The 22224-nt window shown below is 36.5% G+C and overlaps 1 protein-coding gene across 2 annotated transcripts; it reads right to left on the minus strand.

Moving 5' to 3' along the window:
* Positions 1-7605: 7605 nt before the first annotated feature.
* YIPF5 (Yip1 domain family member 5) lies at positions 7606-20885 on the minus strand. 2 transcript variants are annotated; one of them, XM_043589979.1, is made up of 6 exons: positions 20720-20885; positions 20024-20143; positions 13443-13615; positions 12460-12605; positions 11245-11426; positions 7606-9944 (listed from the first exon to the last, which is right to left on the minus strand). In XM_043589979.1, the coding sequence occupies exons 2-6, from the start codon at positions 20131-20133 to the stop codon at positions 9782-9784; spliced, it is 774 nt and encodes a 257-aa protein (XP_043445914.1). In that variant the 5' UTR covers positions 20134-20143; positions 20720-20885; the 3' UTR covers positions 7606-9781. The 2 variants fall into 2 exon arrangements, with proteins under 2 accessions (XP_043445914.1, XP_043445924.1); XM_043589989.1 differs by having other exon boundaries at positions 20472-20835.
* Positions 20886-22224: the final 1339 nt, after the last annotated feature.

Here is a 22224-nt window from a genome sequence, read left to right on the forward strand (position 1 = left end):
AACATTAATCCCCTATGCAAAAATGGCTCCAACATTTGCCATCAGGGTAACCTTGTGTGAACTTCATTTTCTTTGTGAATGAACTGTAGGTAGGAATATCTATCTCATTAGGGTTGTTAGCAGGAATAAATTAAATTAGATAATCAGGAAGTATTCCATTCTACATGTTAGTACACCCGTGTTATCAAAAACTATGCTCAGTTATTATTACATTTTTTATTTTTTCAAAAAATATTTGTGGAAATTTGTTTTGCTTTTTGTTTATATGGCATTACATACACCATATATATATTACATATATATATATTACATATATATATTATATATGTATAATATACATGGTATACATATTATCCTTTCTTTTGCCTCTTGGCCCGCAGAGTATAAACTATTTATTACCTGGCCTTTTACAGAATGAATCTACTGACCTCTGCTTTAGGACAAAGGAAGTACCACTATCCCAAGGCATGGCTTCCTCTAAGGCATATGCCTCATACTAATGAAGCCAATTCCAGGGGCCTGTGGGTAGCAGAGGCAACAAAATGTAGACACATTTTAAAGACAGATTCTTGTCTTTAAAGCGGGGGGGTGGGGAGGATTCCTTTTTTTTCTTCCATTCTTTTTAGGGCTAACCTAGAAAGTGCCTTATGGTTAGCTTAACTGTCCCTTTCCCAGATAGATCAACGGTTACGAAACAACTCGTGTTTCATGTGGGAAAAAGCAAAATTGGATCCTTACTTCATGTGCCAGGTGGATTAAAAAAAAATTAAATGTGAAAAGCAAAACTTCAAAATCCTTAGAAGAAAATAATGAAGCTGCTTTTAATGGCTTTGGGATAAGACAGACACAAGCCATGAAGGAAGAGATCTAGCACCTGAGCCCTATAGAAGTTACCAGGAAAAACCTTGCACATATGTGCAAAAGACATCCACAGGACTGTTTAGAGACCGATTTGTGAAAGCAAGCAACTGGAGACAAACTTAATGCTCATAGCAGGAAAACGGACCAGCATACTGCAATATATTAATGAAGTATTACATACTAGTAAACAGATTCATGAAGTATGCACATAGCTGAATCTCACAAACTTATGGGTGAAAAAATCAAGTTACAGAAGAAAAGCCAAGTGTGATGTCATTTACATAAAAGTCAAAACACTGCTAAATAATCCTACATTGTTTAAGGACAGGCACAACACATACATACTAATGGAAAGCTGAACGATAAGTCTAAAATTCAGAATATTAGTAACTGCTGGGAAGACGTGGATTGCCATTAAAATATAAAAAGGGCATTTCAACTGTACTTAATAATGCTTTTACATTCAATCTAGAGCCAGGGTATGTGGGTATTCATTGTATTATACTTTTTATCCTCTTGCATGTTACATATTCTAAGTAAAAAATCCATTTTATTAAAAAGGAACCAAGACAACCCCTCCTGTTCCTTTTTTTTTTTTTAGATTTCTTTTTTTTTTTTTTTTGGCATTTATTCATTTTTGAAAGGCAGAGAGAGACAGAGCGCGAATGGAGGAGGAGCAGAGAGAGAGGGAGACACAGACTCTGAAGCAGGCTCCAGGCTCTGAGCTGTCAGCACAGAGCCTGAAACGGGGCTCGAACTCATGGAGTGCGAGATCATGACCTGAGCTGAGGTCGGCCACTCAACCAACTGAGCCAGCCAGAAGCCCCACTCCTGTTCCTTTATTGGCTTTGCCTTTTGAGAACCATGCTGGTTTTTCCCGCACTTCCCCTGTTGCTGAAATGGACATAATTGCTGCCTCAAGAATAGCACAGCTTTTATTTTGTCCAAGACATTTTAATTATTGAACTAAGGAAATGGCTACTGGAGCTTTTGAAAGGAGTTATGTTATACTGCAGGAGACCAGTGCTAACATAGATAAAAGTCCTTGGTACTTTAGAGTAAATTAGGTATTTTTACAAGATAGAGGGCACTGATGAACCAAAAAAAAAAAAAGAGAGAGAGACTACTCTAATGGTAGAGGAGCAAACTCTGGCTCATGGGTGATGTGCCTATTTAATATTTTTTTATTGCAATTAGATTAGAAGGACAAAATGTTTAAAAACTAAAATTACATTAGGACTTATTATGGCAAAATCATGTTTTCTTTCTAAGGTATAGTTAAAACTTCTTTCAATCAAATTAAGAGCTCTGGAAAAGACCATCTACTCATTAATTCCCTCACTTAATAAAATATACGTGCCAGGTGAAAAATCTGATTTGGTTGATATCTCAAACCACAGATATACCTCCTTAAATAAGGTTCATTCTTTTTTGCTTTCCTTGTTTGCTCTTTAAGTAGGCTCCACGACCAACATGGGGCTCCAACTCATGACCCTGAGATCAAGAGTCACTAAGATGGCTCCACTAAGCCAGCCAGGCATCCCTTAAAAATGTCATTTTTAGGGGCGCCTGGGTGGCGCAGTCGGTTAAGCCTCTGACTTCAGCCAGGTCACGATCTCGCGGTCCGTGAGTTCGAGGCCCCACATCAGGCTCTGGGCTGATGGCTCAGAGCCTGGAGCCTGTTTCCGATTCTGTGTCTCCCTCTCTCTCTGCCCCTCCCCCGTTCATGCTCTGTCTCTCTCTGTCCCAAAAATAAACAAACGTTGAAAAAAAAATTTTAAAAAAAAATGTCATTTTTAAAAACAAAGATGCCACTCAATATATTCTTCTATACATACTTACATACACACACACACACACACACGGCTTTGGGATAAGATAGACACAAGCTGTGTGTGTGTGTGTGTGTGTGTGTGTGTGTATAAGGAACAATTTCCCATGTCAATATATATTCTCTTTGAATAAGACTAAGATTTTATTACCAGGTCAACAATATATGCATATTTATATATTCTCTATATAAGTATATAACATGTAAAATATATATTACACATTATATATATTTTAGAACTGAAATGCCTCAAAAATCTCATACAATGTGTTCATCTTATAGAGAAAAAACTCAAAATGACTTAATCGAGGTCTCACCAATTATTAGCACGGCTAGTGCTAAGGGATGTATTTTCCACTTTTAGCTTACAGTTCAAAAGCACACAGGAAATATGTCTTTCTTAACCACACAAAAAGAAGTAAATGTGAGGTGACTATTATATACATATATGCATGAAACATTCATGTTCTGATATGGGCTACACAACTAAAGAAACGTGAAGAATTTGGAAAGGATTTAGAGGAGAGTGCCAGGGCAATCAGAAAAAGAAATTAAGTTGTGAGTGAAAGCTTGAAAGCAGAGAATATTCAGCTTGGAAGGGGGAAGCCAAGGGCCGGACTTGGTTCACAGAAGGAACTTAATGGTTGGGGGCCAAATTCAATGGGAAAAGCTCAATGAGCAAGGCGGGAAAACTTCAAGCAAGGGCCTCATTCCTCCCTGTAACGCTGCAAAAAGATATCAAATCTATTTTCCCCATCACTTAGAGAGGCAATATAACATTTTTGTTAAACAACTGAGAATAGGCAACATAAAACTTTGATATGCACAACAAATGTTACAAATACATCTCATTGCTATTATCAGGGTCAATTAAAGTTGGAATACACAGACCTCAAAAGGACAGAGAGGTAGGGATAGAAGCCAAACCCTGGGCAGTAGTTCTATTGTTTCTCTTAAACATGTTGACAAACTGCTTACTTTTCATCGCTCTTTAACTATTTCAATTCATCAGCTCTGATCTGAATCATAATATTGTAATTGCCAATATGGAGAAAATTGTTTGGAGGGGTACCAACAGCCAGCGCACTCGGCCTCGCGGAGGAGGCAGGGGCAGATGAAATGAAGAGTATTATGGTGGTAGTTAATGGATACTCTCTTCCAGATCTTGGCCAGGGACCACAGGTACCCTGCTCCAGTCTTAGAGGATGGAGACCCGATCCTGTCTGTCTCCAATAAAGAAAGGAGGGAGACCGAAGCTGTGATAGCAGCATGCACAGTTTAATAAGAAAAATTTCCCAACCCTAGGGCTGGCGTGGATTCATTTGTGAAAGTTTTTGCAAACATGACTGTATCAGCAAGAATTGTATCGTGTTGTCTGGATGTTTAAAAACTGCTTTACAGTTGGATTTCTTGATAAGAGTGATTTAAAGAATTAACAGCTTCCTGCTGTTTGATTTCCTTTATTTTAGTACTTACTGCTTTTACACCAATAAATAGGCTGTATTTTGATACACTGAAAATTTCATATTAGTGTTCATATGACATAGTATAAGTATTAAAACAAATCTCCTAGTACATGTTAGCACAATCTCTCCCACTGTCTTCCTGTTGATTCTCTTAAGGCCCCAGATTCTCCACTATCACCTTCAATTCAGTCTTGATTTTCATAGTCTCAGCTCAGCTTCCCGTTCTGCTTCTAGCTGGGTCCTGGTTAAGACAAGAGGTTCCATGGTTTGTTCATAAATGATTCTCTCTTATTTTTGCGATACGAATGAGAACAGAAAATCAGTATGACTCTCACGTCAAATATTAAACTCTAACTTTGGTTCAGCAAGGACAACCTTGTTTAAACAACATTCACCTCATTGCAGATGCAGTTTAATCTTTTATTAAACCATAGCAATGATTCAATCTTTTATAGAAAAACCAAAACCATGTTATCGCAGGAAGATTGTGACCTAGGCCAGTCAGAATAAAATATGGTCTCAAGAGATGGTAAAAATTGAGAGTGGGTTAAGTATGACCTTGTGACACACCTAGATATGCAAGGAGTATCTGAAATGTCATTGAAGCTAGAAGATACTTTTAACAGGACTGCTCAAGCAGTGATGAAAATGTACCACATGGAAACAGTTCAGAAAGTGTTTTTTTTTTAAGTGCATTAAAAAAACAAGCCGTAAAATGTAAATACAATGCTAAACAAACATCCTCTAAACAAACAACCCCATGCAAACAAGCAAAAGAAAAAATAAAAAAAGAAGCATTTTAAATCGTTTTATTAGGAAATTCAACTCTGAGAGCTCAATAAAAATTTATATAAAAAACTGATTTCTGCAGATGTCTGAGTAGAGATGTTGGTTTTAGTCTTTTTAATTGCTACCGTGGTACAGTTTAACTCTTGGGAATTGACATAGTAACAAATTGGGTAACAAGGCCTAATGTGAGCAGAGTCACTGTCAGATCATACTATATATTTCATATTCTAAAGAGGACTACAGATACAATTAAAGTACAATTAGAGTAAATGCTGGGGAATGTCCTGAAATGACTAAATCATATAAGCACACAGATCCACTCAATGAGAAATTAAAAATGGTCACATTTCAGAACCTTTTACAAAAAGCTATGTAAAGGAGTGACCTAAAAATGACATTGTCAGACTTATTCTTCTACATGAGCAAGGAAAAAAAAAAAGCGCATTTTCAGTGAAGTCTTCCCTTCTGATGTAGGAATAATCTGAAGTGTGGGTGTGACATGATACTTTTACCAGTATTCCCATTCCGCTGCGTGAGTAGTATAAATATGCTGAGGTAATAGAGAACCACAGAGCAATGCTGTTTTGAAAATTAAAACATATAAAAATAGTAGGACTTGTAGGACCATTTATACCTAAAGAAAAGACTATCAAGTCATACAGCATCATCAAAGATCACAAACTGAAAACTGTAAGCAAATTTATCATGAAACTCTATAAGGACCTTTGTTTGATTTATATTTACTTGGAGAAAAAAAATGAAATAATCATATTGCTTTGTCTACTTTTAAGATAATCAGAGTAACTCAAGTAAGTATATAAATCTACAAGTATCTTAAATGTTTCTACTGAGCACTTCATTTGTTTTCTCATTTTTAAAATTCTTTTTGTGCCACTAGTGTTGAAAAGCTATTTAAAACATCTTAATGCATAATCACTCTGCGTGCTATCAGATTTAGTGGTAGTTTCAGAAATAAGCCAAATTTATATATGCAAGGTAAGCCTAATTAGTTAGGCTCACAAAAAATGTAATATCCGATTTTCAGAACCTAATGTGCTCAAGAAAGTATTTGTGCTTTTAAATTAGGAGAACAACTCTGTATTTAATTAGGCCTCATTTGAGGACGTAATCATTTTAATTTATTTGCACAAACACAGGACACTGTGCTCCATCAGCAGACAATGTTCTTCATTAACTAAAGTAGGGACTTTGTGCACAAGGGTAGATGATGTATTCCTACCTGTGATGCAAGATCCTAACTGCACACTGCTAGATTTCATTCTTCAGTTTATAGTCGCCATTCTGAGACATACACTGGTCAATATAAAACACTTTTAAGTAAGTACTCTGCCAATCCCTAGAAATCGATAATATTTAATGTTTTATTTTACCTATTTCCCGGTTATGAGTATTCAATTATTAAAGAACAAAGAAGCTTATTGAAATTCAAGTAATAGTAATGTATTAAAATTCAAACTTCAATAATTAGGATGGTGGTAGAGTTACAAATCAATTATGTCTTCACTGGTGGTGTAAAATATTAATAGCATAGATTGTACAGAGTGGTGAGAATAGGTTTTACTTAAGCTGTTTGAAAGTAACTACTGTACTCTTGACAAGCTAATGATATGATAGGTCATTCTTATCTACTATTCATAAAAGCACAGGATCCAAACAGGATCCAATTCTTCCTTAGGGCATTAACAACAGCTTTGATATCTTGTTATTTCCATTCCTTCCCCCAAATCCTAAATACATCCTAAAAAAAAAAAAAGGAATCTCGTTAACTACTGTAAATCTTTGAAAAGGTACTTATGTTTTTGCCTAACTCTAAATGTTTATAAAATATATAAAATGCCCTGTGAGTGAGATATATATATAATATATACATACACACAATTATATATACACATTACTGTTATATGTTATATATACATATATACACACATTATACATACACACACACACACACACACATTATTATTTATTTCTCTCACAGGGCAAGTTAAGAAAATTGTCTGAGTCATTATGTCAGCTCTGCTCTATACGGAAACAGGCAGATCTCCAATGTACTCCCGAATTCCCACAATTCTCCACAACTAGGTCACAGTACCCTATAGGAGATTATAATTTCTAGAGTTCTCCTTTTGCCCAAAGCTCTAAATTCTTCCATTTATATGGGAAAAAGTGTATAACTTCAGAAAGGAAAGTCTCCTTTTTTTTTAATAGGTAATGAATACTATAAAAATAATGCATAATTTGATCTTCAGAGACAACTGTCCTTACTTAGCTTTGGAGTATATTTGAGTTGAGCAATGCCCATTAAAGCTTACAAATAAACTTGGAAAATGTCAATGCACAGTACTTAAATTCTACCTGAAACCATGTCGTTAGATACATTTTAAAAAATTCTCTTTGACTGGATGCTTAGTATGTGAGGACATAATTAGCATTTTAAGATTTATAGAATTTTGCACCATCTTTAAAACTGTGTCTGGAGGAAGAATGCCTCTTGCTCTTGGAAGCACCCACTGGTAAACGTGGTAATGTAACATGGTATTAAAAGTCATAAAATATACATTTATACCATACATACAAGCAGTTATCTGTCCTTGATATACATGCATGCGTAAGTAAAGTAACACATAACACAGTAGCTCCAGTGAGTGAACTTGCAGATCCATTCATGGTAAATTTATTATCCAGGAACAATCACTAAGTGAGCTTGAAGTTATACTGAGTGTCTCTAGTATTTAAAGGTGCATGTATATGGTTTTGGTATAAAATGGGCCCTACCTAAAAGCAAGCTAGATGCTCTTCTTGTAACTTAACTCAAGAAAGAGAAATCTACTACAATGCCAGACAAAAAAGTTATTACATATAACTTTTTGAAACATAGTTTTTCAGTTTTTAAAGTATGCATAAATATGGCTACATATATTGCATTTTAAAGAGAAATTTTAAAAGGGAAATTTTGGCTATACAGGACTCACCAGGTAGCAAGCAAACTCTAGAACTAACCTTTTGCATTAAATACAATTCCACTATAAAGCTGTTTTGACAGGATAACCATTATATATAAAATGGGTTTGCACGTAATCATTTTGGAGTTCTATAAGACAAGTAACAATAGTCTCTCAATATTGATTTAAATTAAAAAGTATTATCTTGGGGCTGGGAGAGGCAAAAAAATAAAACAATTTGATCCATTTGGGGAATCTGGCTGAAGATTAATTAATGGTCTAAGTCTAAGCAACAGTAGGGAAATTTAACTCCCAAAGCATCCTCTACACTGATCATTGGGAAAAACTGGATATTCACAGAAGGCACTCATTATGTCTACCTTAACAATATTAGTGTGTATTTATAAAATGAAGTGAAAAAGACAAAACAAATACTATCCACGGATTACAATAAAAAATACTCTAAAACACTTTGGTATGTTTGAAAACCCAGTCCAAAACAAATTAGTGAGAGTATTCCTCTAGGAAATTAAGTATTAATGAAGAAAAACATATTTATATGATTCCAGAGATCAGAAATCATGATCTTACAAGAAATGTGTTTTATTATCTTAACCTCCTTTTATGATTGAAAACTAACTTTTAAAAAGAACCATTAACATCAGTTTGGTGTTTGTTTTTATTTGGTCTGAAAGTCTCCTTTTTTGAAAAAGGCAACATTTTCCTTCCCATAAGGCATCTTTCTCACAACTGTAAATGAGCCTGTCCAAAAATCAGAGGCAGTTTTCTTCAGAAAAAGCCAATGCTATATCAAAATACAAGATATAGCATGTTCTCAGATTCTCTGGCAAGAGAACATGACATGAACCAAATAAATTTAATACAAGGAAATAATGTTGCAACTCAAAGTACATTGCTTTTCATTTAATCTCTTTTCTGATTCTATACTAAATGACTTCTATTCTTCAAGCTTAGAATAAATTATGAATACAAGTTAAAACCAGAACCTAATTAAAGAAAATGCGACACCGAAAACAGCAAAAGTCAACTCAACACAATTAAAACTGGGAAAATTTTAATTACTAAGCATCAAATGCACTTTACATTGATAACTGCAGTACTGAAACTGTGACGTTTTAAATCTTTTTCTCAAAAAAGGTTAGTGATTTTCTTTTTCCTAGGAAACATGGAGATACGACTATGAACATTAATGCGTTCAGTCTAGGTCACTATGGTTTAGTTCATGCTAACCTCAACAGGTGCTCACACTTCCTGTCTACAATCAAGTAGACTAGGAACTTGCTGTCTTGTTGAGTTTTAGCAAAAACTCCATGAGAGAATTTAAAGGAATGTCAAATTTGTGCAGGGCAAACTCATAAAACTCTACATTGGGATCACTTTTTTGCTTCAAGTGCATCTAACTTGAGAATACAGGCAATTTTTCTTTCCCAATCCCTTGGAAAAACATTTCTGCAGTAAATCTTGTGTCTTCTTAACCAAGACTGGGTTCTTTTTAAGAAAAGATTATCAGCCCTGTGGTCAGTTTCCCACAGTTGATAAAAATCTATCAAAAACATCTTAATATAATTTGCAAGAAAAAAATCTGTTTTTCAAAGGCTGCAGAACAGGAAAGAAATAGCACTTCTTATTGGTATAAGCACAAACATTTAAAGCTAGTCATACTGCAAGTAAATCCAACATAGTATTCAAAAGTTCTATAAAAATGAACAAAAGATGTATGTTTACTTCCACTGCGCCAATAGTCAAACGTTAGATCTGCACGGGAGTTGCACTGTAGCAGTTCGCTGGTCCAATATAAGAGTTCAAAGTCCTTTTGGCTCAATGGTGTCCACATGCCAGATCAATTCAGTTCAAAAAACGGAAATTAGGGCAAAGACTCCATATAACAAAGCACAAGGATATGCTACTAGAAGCTGCTGTCCTTCCATGGCTAATGCAGAAATAAAAATTTTGGAAGCCGAAAAACTACACCAACCAATAATTCCAGCAGTGAGAATGATTCCTACCATTCCTCTGTAACCGACAAGGAAAAAGGGGAGGGGGGGGAGGCAGTAGATGAGATTAGATACATAAGAATATAATAATAACCCAATTCTAAAGAAAAGCACTTTAAATCCACATTGTACACATCTCAAGAAACGGTCAAGATTTTGTTTTCAAATGCTAAAATAAAGTACCTCACAGTGAATTCAATAATGCTGAATCATTCACATCCACATTCAAAAAGCTCATTTATAATTAGATTTTATGCCTGTCAGCACAGGAGCCAGGTTTCTCAATGTTGGCATCACTGACATTTGGGATGGATGCACTTTTGTTGTGAAGGGCTGTTCTGTACATTGTAAGGCTGGTCAGCAGAACCCCTGGCCTTCAACACTTTTGCATCACCCCAAATTACTTCCAGACCCTGCCAAATGCCTCCTGAGAGCAAAACTGCTCTGGTTAGAAAATAGTGCATTCATAGAAAATCTCTTTTGTAAAATTCAAATATAAGGGTACCAATCTCAACAAATGAAGAGTCAAGGTTTCTACACTGAAAATCTGAAGCATTTTTATGCAAAGCAGAAACACTGTGAGGCCATCATCTTGCCAAATCTCTAGTATCGAAGAGCTGATACACGCTCTTCTCCTAAACCTCTCCTTTAACTTTCCAAGTGTAACAAAGCCTCATCACTGGTTGTGCCAGGCACTAGCCACAAGGAGGAGCCTGAACTGTTGATAAAGAAGCTGCATGCTGGCTGTGAGCAGAGAATTTATCAGCAGGAATTTACACCTTTCCTTCTCACCTTACCTAAAACATTATTTAACAAATTATACACTTAAAGCTGCTTACATATACATCTGAGAACATGGTAGGCTACTAACAGCCTCTTGCCATAAAAAGAATGCTTCATTTTCACTTAAAAAGCTGCCAAGTAGACAGTATGTGTTTTATTATTCATTCACTTAACATATGCCTAACATCTTTAAGAAATTAGCTATAGTCTAAAAAATGTGAGAGATGGAAAGTATAATTTTCACAACCTGATCTTTTCATGCAATATTTGACTTAACAATCACTACTGTTCAGTGCCAAGTAAACACAAAAGTAGTGAAATTCTTTATCACAGATAAAAGCAGAGATAGTAATAAAAAAATTTAAATTTGTTCTTAGTTTTAGTATTTATCACTGAAATTAATGGAGGATAGTCCTCATTCACAACAGGCACTATCTCAAGTTTGATGAATTAGTGATTTATCTTAAACTGATGGTGAGGGAAATCCTACTACAGAGAACTGGTCAATCAACCCCCAAATAAAGATCAGTACTTACTGCAAAGAAAATATCACCGCAAAACTGGAAAGTAGGATCATGGGAAGAAGACAATATCCAAGGACACTTGCCACGCAACCAAACGAAACACCTGTCATACTCATTAAGTTTAGTAAACAGAACATTCCTAGACATCCAATTGCACTGATCCCATATACATAGCCAAACTGGATTTTGCCAGCCTATGGGTAAAGAAAAGATTATGGGTTAAAAGGGAAAAAAATACATTATTTTTGGCTTTATTTCACCTAAAAAAGTACATGTGGAAAATATTCAATTTGTGAGCATCAAAATCTGTACACGTATCTATTCTTTAAGCAGAGTAGTAAAACAACGATTGGCTATTATACCTTTCTCAGGAAGTCTGAAGTACCTACTTCCCAATATACATCTATTTGGTTTTTCATTTTCCAGGTAGTATATGAACAATTCAGCAAATAAAGACACAAAATCATGCTACAATCACCTTTAAGCAGTAGACTTCTAAAAAGAAATATCTGATTTGAAGCAAATAAACTATAGACCCAAGATGGAAAATCCTGCAGAATGTTTGGATAATAGCCAATATCCCTTGAAAGCAACAAATACCACCAAAAGGAGCTAACAGAAAGGAAGTCAGGATAAGCAGGACACCAGGGTTCTATGGGGAAGGGAGGAGAAAAGAAAAATGACGAACAAGCAAGAAAAATCTAATGGAAGATGTATTTTTCTTTCATTATTTTTCCAAACCATTGGTGGAGTTATACAGTCTTTTGACAAACCAAAAAACAAAACAAAACTGAATTATGCTCTTGTAAAAGACATTACTGAACAGACTTAAGACAGTAATGTGTTAGGGGCACCTGGATGGCTCAGTCAGTAAAGTGTCTGACTCTCAATCTCAGATCAGGTCATGATCTCACGGTTTGTGAGATGGAGCCCCGGGCTGGGCTCTGTGCTGACAGTGCGGATCCTACTTGGGATTCTCTCTCTCCCCTATTACGTACACATGCATTCTCTCTCTCTCTCAAAATAAGTAAATAAACCTAAAAAAGTATTTCCAAATATATTACATTTATTATCAATGGAGAAGTGATGAATGGGTATAATTTCAAGCAACTCAATACCATTCAAAACACATGAAAGATCTGATGTATAAACAAGTCTCAAAAATGGCTCTTGGCCATTAAAGAATGTTGTTTAATCTCATACTGAGAGTTTAAACTAAAATCTTACCAGTAACAATGTGGCTCCAAAGGCAAGGCAAAAAACCATGGGTCCTGCCAAATCAGTCTCATTCATGATGCTGCCATCTGCTACTTTTAATGGATGTAACACTGTTAGTGTTTTTTGCCAGATGTGGTCAAAATTGATACCTAATTCTAAAGGAAGAGAAAATAAGAAAGTCAATTAGGATTTGTTGATATATCTTTAGTTTACCAGAATCTATGTTGGAACAGGAGACAGAATGAAACACTCAGCAATATGAGACATTATTTTGGGAAGTCCTCAATACCAGTCTTCCCTGACTGTGGTGCTTACTCCACAAAAGTCTTATTTCTGCTTTGGTGACAGAAAAAGTGTTTGGATGTGACAAAACAAGACATTCTCAGCTACGACTGCGTAAAAAGGATATATGGACAGGGTTCGGAGTAAGGGGTTCTTCACCTAGGGCTTCAGCAATACCTGGAGATGCTATGAAATTGTATATAAAACTATGTTTCTATGCACAGGTGTGCATTTTTCTGAGAAGAGTATTTTTTTGATTCATAGCTTTCATTAGACTTTCAAAGGGTATCCGACACCCCCCACCCCCCAGCCCAAAATGTTCAGAAGTACTGCTTTATGGGTTTTGGAACAGAATTTGAAAATCACCGTATTTTTCAATGATGTTACTAGTTTTGCCAACTTCTTCCATATAGAATAATCACTACCATGCTATTTCCTTCCATTTCTTCCACTGACAGAATTGAATCAATAATGTGAAGTAAAAGTCAATGTTCACATATTGACCTAATAATCACTTTATAAAGATCTATTAAAAATCTGGTCCCTTATGGTTCAGTGTGGTTTCATATACACTCTGTTCAAAATGAGTTACTTAGTAGAAAACATTTTTTCTGTAACATTATTCTCTCAAAGGAAGGGATAACTTCTCCAAACTGATTTATTTTCACTAACCAGCTGGACACTACAGAGTACTCTGCAACGAATCCTACCTTCTAATAAAGGTGGCTCATCCTCAAAGTTGTTTCCATAGAACGGCTGAGGTGTTGTTGGAGTGTATGCCTGAGTTGGCTGGAAAATCTGCCCGGTGTATGGCTGTTGTGGCTGCATCATGTCTGGAGGGACAAATCGGCCTTGCTGCGAATAGTCATAGCCAGCATACTGTCTGTAAATCAAAGTTCCATTTCTGAGAATTACGTCAACAGTGGATATCCCTGAGAGCGAGAGAGTCACAGTCACACAGCTCTTAGGATAGCTACTTGGCCAGTTTTCATAAATGGTGTTGAAATGATTACTAGGATCAATATGATTATCTCCAATGGTAAGTTGTCAGTGTTTTTCAGAGAATCTACTTGATGATGTCAACACTCCTACAGCGCTTAAGAATTTTATAAACTATGAAACTTTTAAAGATTAGGTGGTCAAAAAATGAAAACTTAGAAATCTTATCTATTTCTCCCCCTCTAGTAGTATATATAATATAAAGATAGCTGAGGAATAAAATTTATACCTAAGACTATGGATGAAATCTGAACATGACAGACTTTGTACTACAAGTTATGTAATTTCCCACTGTGGTCTGACTCTCCATTGAATGTTCAATCATTCTTCTTTACTCTCTGTAGTATGTTATTTTTTTCCAAGTGTGTAAATCTCTTTAAGAACAACCATCAATTTCAAACACAGAATGGAAAAATTCAAGCCTCTTTCTCGAAAGCTTTCTGAATATAACAAAACATTATTAGTATTACCTTGCATTTTAATAGCACTTTCAATTTTTCAAAGTAGGTATACGCTTACTGTCTCATTTGATATGTGCTGTAGTAAAATCCCGCACTGTAGAAAAAGAGGCTTTACCATGGCTATTTTAGTGATGAAAAAAAAACAAAAAAACAACAGTGAACAGAAGGACATTGAAGCAGTATCTTTAAAAACTTGTTTTACCATGTTCTGGGGAAAAATATGACTTACCCATCAATGGGACTAATCTAAATACAAAGTAAGAAATACAGAAGTAAAATAATTATTTTAAAAAGAACTGAGAAAGCTTAAAGATCCTTTAATTACCTTTTAAAATTTTATAGTTTCCTTTTGATAAATGTAAGACTAATGACTGCCATGAATATTACTTGAGATTTTAAAATTAAATCTTAAATTAACTGAACATCTTGATTAAAAGCAAATCTGAAGCGCCTGGTTGGCTAAGTTAAGAGTCTGACTCTTGATTTTGGCTCAGGTCATGAACTCATGGTTTGTGAGATTGAGCCCCACAACTGGCTCTGCTTTGAGAGAGCGGAGCCTGCTTGGGATTCTCTCTTCCCCTCTCTCTTTCTCTCTCTAAATAAATAAGCAAGCATTTAAAAAAAAAATAAAAGCAAATCCAAATAATGGGAAAATTTCAACTATACATAACCCTCTGGAGAGTCCAATGGGACTCTCATGATTTATTTACCACTCTAGTCCAATCCAAGCTTAAAAAAAACGTTATTTAGTTTTCTGGCTATATAGTAATATAGAATTCGATGAAGCTTTATTTTTTTTTTAATTTTTAATTTTTATTTATTTTGAGGGAGAGGGAAAGAGAGAGAGAGCACACATATAAGCAGGGGAGGGACAGAGGGAGAGGGAGAAAGAGAATCCCAAGCAAGCTCTGTGCTGTCAGTGCAGAGTCCAACACAGGGCTCGAACTCACAAACTGCGAGATCATGACCTGAGCTGAAATCAAGAGTTGGATGCTTAACTGACTGAGCCACCCAGGTGTCCCAAAGCATTATTTTAACAGCAAACAATAAAAAACAAAATAAACAGTTATGAGTAAATATCCTGTAATATGGCATAAATTACTATGCGCTTGTTAAAAAAAATGAGGTACTTCTATGTGAATAAGGAACGATAATCAAAAAATACTTAGTGGGCAGAAACAAAAAAACCCAATGTTCAGAATAATATATGCCATATGCACCCACTCTGATTGTAGTTTTTAGAATACATCTGTTATCTATATATTTGAATATGTGTATTTTATACACATATACATACATTACCTATAATTATATAGGCTTAAAAATAATGTAACATTTAATATAACACACATAATTATATAGGTAAAGGGACTTGGAAGCAAGGGGAAGTGGAAGACTTAATTTTCACATTAAAAACTTCTGCATCTTTAAAACTGTTGTACATTTATTATTTATCAAAATTCATTCATTCTAAAATATGTTATAGGTAACATAGAGGCACATATTAGCTACTGAAAATTTACAAAAATACAAGTCACCTATCTGAATGTTACTTTGTAAAGCACAGTTTTAAGTGTTTAATGTGCATTATATCATATTACGTCACTATAACTTTAGGAGGTTGCTTTTAACATCCTTCCCATTATAAAGATGTATAAACTAATATTTAGGTTAAAATGATTTGCCTATGGTGGTGCCAAGATTCAAAACTAGACTTTTTGACTCCGGGGACCAACTTTTAACAATGATAATAATAATCACCCCCAAATCCTAATTTATGGAGATAGCTATAATATCTTTTTTTCCCATATATGTCTTTTTCCATCTTAGTATGAAATATGTTGATTTCCATTTACTTAAACATACACACACATATCCCACAGGATTAGCAGGTTGAACTGAACTAGGGGAAGAATTCACATTTTCTGATTTAGTACAATATGCTATTATGTTGATCTCTGTTAGAATGTATCATAAATCTAAAACTGGGTTTATGAAACAGCTAGAAAAGCTCCATATGGAGGCTGATACAATCTGCATCAACAGAATGTATTTTATTCTCTCTCACACAGAAAGACACACACAGAGACAGAGACAGAGAGAGAGAGAGAGAGAGAGAGAATATGAATGTCTATGTAATAAAAAAAAAAAAAAAAGAATGGTACAGACCAGTGGTTCTCAAACTCTTTGTCCTTAGGATCCCCTTTCACTTTCAAAATTTATTACTGGGAAACCCAAATATTTTTTATTCCTGTGGGATGTATCTGTCAATATTTATCATATTAGAAATTAAAACTGAGAAATTTTTAAAATATTTAATGGGGCGCTTGGGTAGCTCAGTTGGTTAAGCATCTGACTTTGGCTCAGGTCATGATCTCATGGCTTGTGGGTTCAAGCCCCATGTCGGGGTCTGGGCTGACAGCTTGGAGCCTGAAGCCTGCTTTGGATTCTGTGTCTCCCTCTCTCTCTGCCCCTACCTTGCTTGCACTCTGTCTCTCTCTCTCTCTCAAATATATATAAACATTAAAAAAAATTAAATATTTATTAGTTCATTTAAAGTAACAATAAACTTTTCATATATTAGCATAAAATTTTAATGAAAGAATTACTTTAAAAAATTACTGAGAAAAGTGGCACTGTATCATATTTTTGACAATCTTGGTCCTGTCTGGTTTAACAGAAGACAGTTAAAAATTCTTGTATCTGCTTCTGTTGTCAGTTTGTGGTAATATATTGTCTTAGTTGAAGTATCTGAAGAAAATGTAGTGAGGCAGGCAAGTAGCTGGAAAATTATTTAACAACCTTTTCAGATTATCATGGATATTCTTTTCATTCTGCATCAAAATTCAAAGCAAGATGGTAGTTTTTTAAACTTAAGTTGCAACAGAGAAGATGGAACAACTACTAATAAACATCCTTCTTAAGTTTATTTGAGAGACAGACAAAGAGTGTGTGCATACACACACACATGCAAGCAGAGGAGGGGCAGAGAGAGAAACCCAAGCAGGGTCCACACTGTCAGCAGGGCCCAAGGTGGGGCCTGAACTCACAAACCGTGAGATCATGACCTGAGCCAAAATCAAGAGTCAGATGCCCAACCAACTGAACCACCCAGGTGCTCCACTGATAAACTTTTTATACTGTTTCACAGAATACAGTAATGTGCTTTGCACTTTGAACGGATCCTTTCTTTACTCATTTTTGATTCTGTAACCTTCACTGGTGATTTAGAAAATATTAGTATGAGTTATACCTATCTCCCAAACATTAACATATTTAATATAAAAACATATATATGAAGGGTAAGTATAAGAAAATCACATTTGTTAATATGACCAGTGATTTCATCAGAAAAATGGTTATTACTAGGAAGCTGACAGTTATGGACAGTTTTCCCAAATCCTCATTTTTACCTGAAAACTTGAATTTAACCACTGGCTACACATACTGTCAGTTTTTTTTCTTGAAGTAAGGGGCTCAACTATTTCATCTTCAAGAAAACATCTGCCCAGTACTGAAGTCTAAATAACCATAGTTTGTGAGATGTTCTTTCCAATAGAAATGGTTTTCAAGAAAAAGCAGCTACTTCAGCCTGCAATTCCAAATGCACAGGGTCTTTTCCTAACCACTGCTCTCCAGTACACACTAAAAGTGCTTTAGGACCTTTTCCCATTTCGTCATGCAGCACAGTTCTACTCTGTGTGCACTGAAGGGTCAGGATTTAACAACACGGTAATTTTTACTGCTTCATCAAGGGCATCCTTATATAAAAGTGGTTCCCCCCTACACCCCAGCGAGTGTGTGGCGATGAAGAATATAATGATTACTGGAACGATTTGATGCCCTTGTCTTGATTCACATTCAGGTACTAGCAATTTTATCAACCACTGTTTTTAAAACATGAGTACAAATGTCAACACACCTAAAAAGGTATATAATGTCTTAGTACTGTTATAAAAATAGTCTTGCCCTTACAGACTCCTTGAAAGGTCTCAACAACCCTCTAGGGTCTGAAGGCCACACTTTCGAATGGTGATGTAAGACTCATAAATGTCATGTAACGAAGAGAAATAGTCCCCAAGAAAACGACTGCTTCAAAAGTGGTGTCTTCATTCCTTCTTTAAGATGCAAGAAAGACAACGCCATGGAATTTTCCAGTTTTCCTTTTCTGGTAGGACCTGGTCGGGAAAAATTCCTGACTTGCTCCTGCTGGTTTTAAACTAGAACACAGTATGGTAAATACGATCTGTACTGACTAAATCAACACTGTATTCCATAAAGATATTTATCAGTTATGTCAAAAATGAAAAAATACTAGCTTTAAATACTTTAAAAATATGTAATTGGTATTTTATAGGCATATCTAACATACAATGTGGGACCTGTCCAATATGACAGTCATAAAGCTCAATAGATTAAGATCAAAGGGCCTTTCACTTGTTGCTGTTGTTGTTGTTATATGAACATATAAATGATACTTATAAACGAAACCCAATTGTTACTGCTAATACATTAAGCTTTCTGTTTTCCTAGGCTTCATCTATTAACTCCCATTTGTTAATTGCAATAGTGGGTATGCAAGTACCTGGAATAAAACTTCATTACACTGAAACAATGCTTACTGGTACATGATTTGATTGTAATGGAATTGAGAATAGTTAGCAACAGAATATGTAAACCACCTCCCTGCAGAAAACTGAAAGGAGAAGATGTTAACTGGGATGAAAAGATAAGCCACACCTTTAAGTGATGCAAACATGGACAGGGCAGGAAAGAAAGGCAGAGATAAATACACCTAGGAGGCTGTAATCCAAATATCACAGTTCTGTTGAATGCAAACACCATTTAGCTAAAAACAGGCCCACATACAGAGGCAGGTTTTCCAAAGCCCTGTGGCTGCACTCTGACCAATCTTTCATTGATTTTCCCTCTTGTACACTGATTAAAACAAAACAAAACAAAACAACAAAACACGTTTTTAAGTAAATAAAGGAATGGATATTTCTCAACATGATGTTTCCAATTCTGCTCATTGAAGGAGTCCCGGACCACCCAAACAAGGTTAATCCACCCTGGTATACTTAATGCCTGTTGACATTACTTTCAAAGTTCTAAGAAGCTAAGAATATGATGTCCTAGAGATTGGTAGAATGCCTCAGCTAATGTATTTCTACCACTAACACCAAAGCCTATTTAAAAAGCAGGGTGTTTTGTTCTGTTTTGTTCTTAAAAGTTCAGGGCTGAAAGGTTTTGAGATCCCTCTTCCGTCTGCAACTGGCAACTTGTGTGTACTGAGCACAAGGTTTTGGTAAGAAGAGTAATAAAAATGATTATCACCTGATATATAAAATCACCTGATGATTCACAACAGGCAGCTTACACTGCTAAACAGTGTCACTAAGCACTCTGAGTTAACAGTGACAAGGTCTGAAATCTTGACTGATTTAACTTCTAAACTAGCCATCACAAGATTTTAAAATTTTAACTGGTTCTGTGGACTAAATAGCCTAGGTTATCTTCTAGGTCCTTCAAGCTCCTACCCATATCTTAAATGATGTAGAAATACTATTACGAGGAAATAGTTCTTTAACAATCAACTTTTGCACTCGGGCCCACCCGAAGATTTTGCAGAAGGCACCGAACTCTAACTAGGGCAATCCCTTCACGCCAAAACCAGTGTCATAGATCTTTCCAGAGGAAGGAAGATTATGAAAAATCACCTTCCTGACAAGGGAATGTTGCCACATTCAGTTTTAGGCAATACCAAACATTCAGGATACATGCTTTCACTTTAATCTTGACTAAATAAATGGTCAAAGTTGACAAGTTACTTGCTATAGGGTCCTCCACTTCCTCCATAATCATAGGACTGCTGTGAATGGTCATCGATGCTGTAACTTGTCTGGTAGAAATCCGTGTTTAAGTTATCAAAGCCTGACATTGCAAATGATCTGCAAGAGAAGAAGAATGGCAAATACTGTTTATACCCAAGGTCCTACTGAATTCGTTTCGATACTAGGCAAAAAGCCTCAGAAGGCAGTAAATTATTTCTTCTGGAATTTGAGGCACCAGCATTTGGACGACAGGTCTGGGTGGCAGTTACAAAGGAAACGTCTAATCTCGAAATCACAAGCTGGGAAGACACCTCCATTACAAGGAGCCAGTATGCCCAGGCTCATTGTCATTAAATTGTTATTACAATTGTCATTATAACTAGGGGAAGGGTCGTGGGAGAACTGGTTCCTTGGAGGTCTAAAAACAATAAAGACGATTCCTCACCTCGGGGGAAGGGCTTTGCCGCTGACAATGCGACTGCCTCTTTGCAAAATAAGGCCTGAGCCTGCCGCGACGGTGCAGACTCCTAGAAAGCCACGCTTGAGGTATAGGGGACGCGTCAAAGCAAGGACCTGAAAGGGAGCGAGGGTCTGAGCGAAAGGACCGGAACGCTGCGCCGAAAGGCGGCAACAAGCCGCGCTGCACTGGACTGCGGACAAGCCGAACAGTGTGCCACAAGCTGAAACACTCACCAAATGGAGAAGCGGCGGCAGCGGCTCCGGCAAACCCCCAAAACCCCCAAACACCGCTTAGGACCCTGAACTGGCTCCGTTGCTACGTGTCACAAGGCCAAAGAACCGCTTCCGGGGCACGCCCGCTCGCGCAGGCGTGTTGGTAGACTTTGCGCCTCTCTTGGGTCGGATGTGGGGCGGGCCGGGGAAAAGGAAACCTGATGCGGAGCATGCGCAGTGTCGATTGATCAGTCTATTTGCGGGCCAACGAGAAGGGAAGTACTTCCCGAAGCCTGGTTACCGACAGAGGCAGAAAGGCGCAAGCGCAGAAATTTGTTAGTTACTGTCTGGAGGAAGAATTCCTCAATAGACCGGAGACCTGGAGGAGGGTTTGCAAATGCTACTAATGAGCGGACGGAGCCGGTCTCCTGTCCACAAACCACAGAACGCCGGTCTCTGTGGACTTAGTGTAATTCAGACAGTGTTACAGAGTTTAGGTGTATTATTTAATCCTTACACCCTAATGAGATGATCACGCTATTACTCTCCTTTTGTAAGTGAGGCTGTCAAATGTTCATTTAGTAACATTGAATGCAGTGTTGCATGACATCTCACCTAGTTGTGCTGTTGGAGATACTATGATGAATGCAAGCTAACTGGTACTGCTCACCTGGGATTGGTTGGGGTGGGGTTAACACATAAATATATGTAAAATGGTTACTAATATTATTAAGTCCTCTATAATTTTTTGAAAGAGTGTAATATTCATCTGGGACGGAAAATCTGGAAAGGCACTTTGAGAAGGGAATGATGAAAAGGAGTTAAAGAAAACTGAAAAGGGGAACAGAAGGGCATGAATATTTCAGGCAGTAAAAATAGTGTGTGCAAGGCTTAGGGTTAAGGAAAACATGGTGTGAGGAAAGGTGTAACCTTTGCACTATTAACATTTTAATCTAAATGATTTTTGTGGGGCAGAGGGAGACAGGGGATGCTGCCTTGTGCACTGTAGAATGTTTGGCAACATCCCTGAACTTTATCAGGTATATGCAAATAGTACGACTCCCATCCCCACTGCCACCTTGTGACAACTAAAAATGTCTCTTGGATAACATCAGAGTTTGGAAATCACTGGTCTAAATGAACCCAGGATGATTAGACAAATGAGGAAAGCCACATAGAAGTTGAGACTGGAGCTAAAGGCCAGGATCAGGGATAGAGTGTCTTGTGGGATTCTGGTACTGGTTCTGAAAGAAAAGGGGAACCACTGAAGGTTATGAACTGAAGAGTGGCATAATTTGATTCTTTTATTTTGATTGCTCTGGCTTCTGTGTGAAATCACTTTCTGTAAGTAAAGGAATTCTAGCTCCAAATGCCATGGTGTTAACCAATGAGCAGAACTGTCTTCAGAGCTTATAGCATTAAAATTTATACCACAAGCCCTTACATTATATGCTGGCCCCCAAATCCCATGGTCTTTACAAAGGAAACCAGGCCTTTTCTCTGGGACCAGTTTCCAAAGGAATAAT

This window comes from Prionailurus bengalensis, chromosome A1 (assembly GCF_016509475.1).
Source record: "Prionailurus bengalensis isolate Pbe53 chromosome A1, Fcat_Pben_1.1_paternal_pri, whole genome shotgun sequence".
Lineage (NCBI taxonomy): Eukaryota > Metazoa > Chordata > Mammalia > Carnivora > Felidae > Prionailurus > Prionailurus bengalensis.

Bases quoted from the DNA above. Each gene is read 5' to 3' on its own strand.
- YIPF5 (XM_043589979.1), bottom strand. From the start codon at position 20,133: ATGTCAGGCTTTGATAACTTAAACACGGATTTCTACCAGACAAGTTAC. The intron at 11,427-12,459 runs GTAAGATTTTAG...CTTTACCCATAG, and splicing joins TTGGAGCCACATTGTTACTG to GCTGGCAAAATCCAGTTTGG. The intron at 9,945-11,244 runs GTAAGTACTGAT...TGTCGGTTACAG, and splicing joins GCGGTGATATTTTCTTTGCA to AGGAATGGTAGGAATCATTC.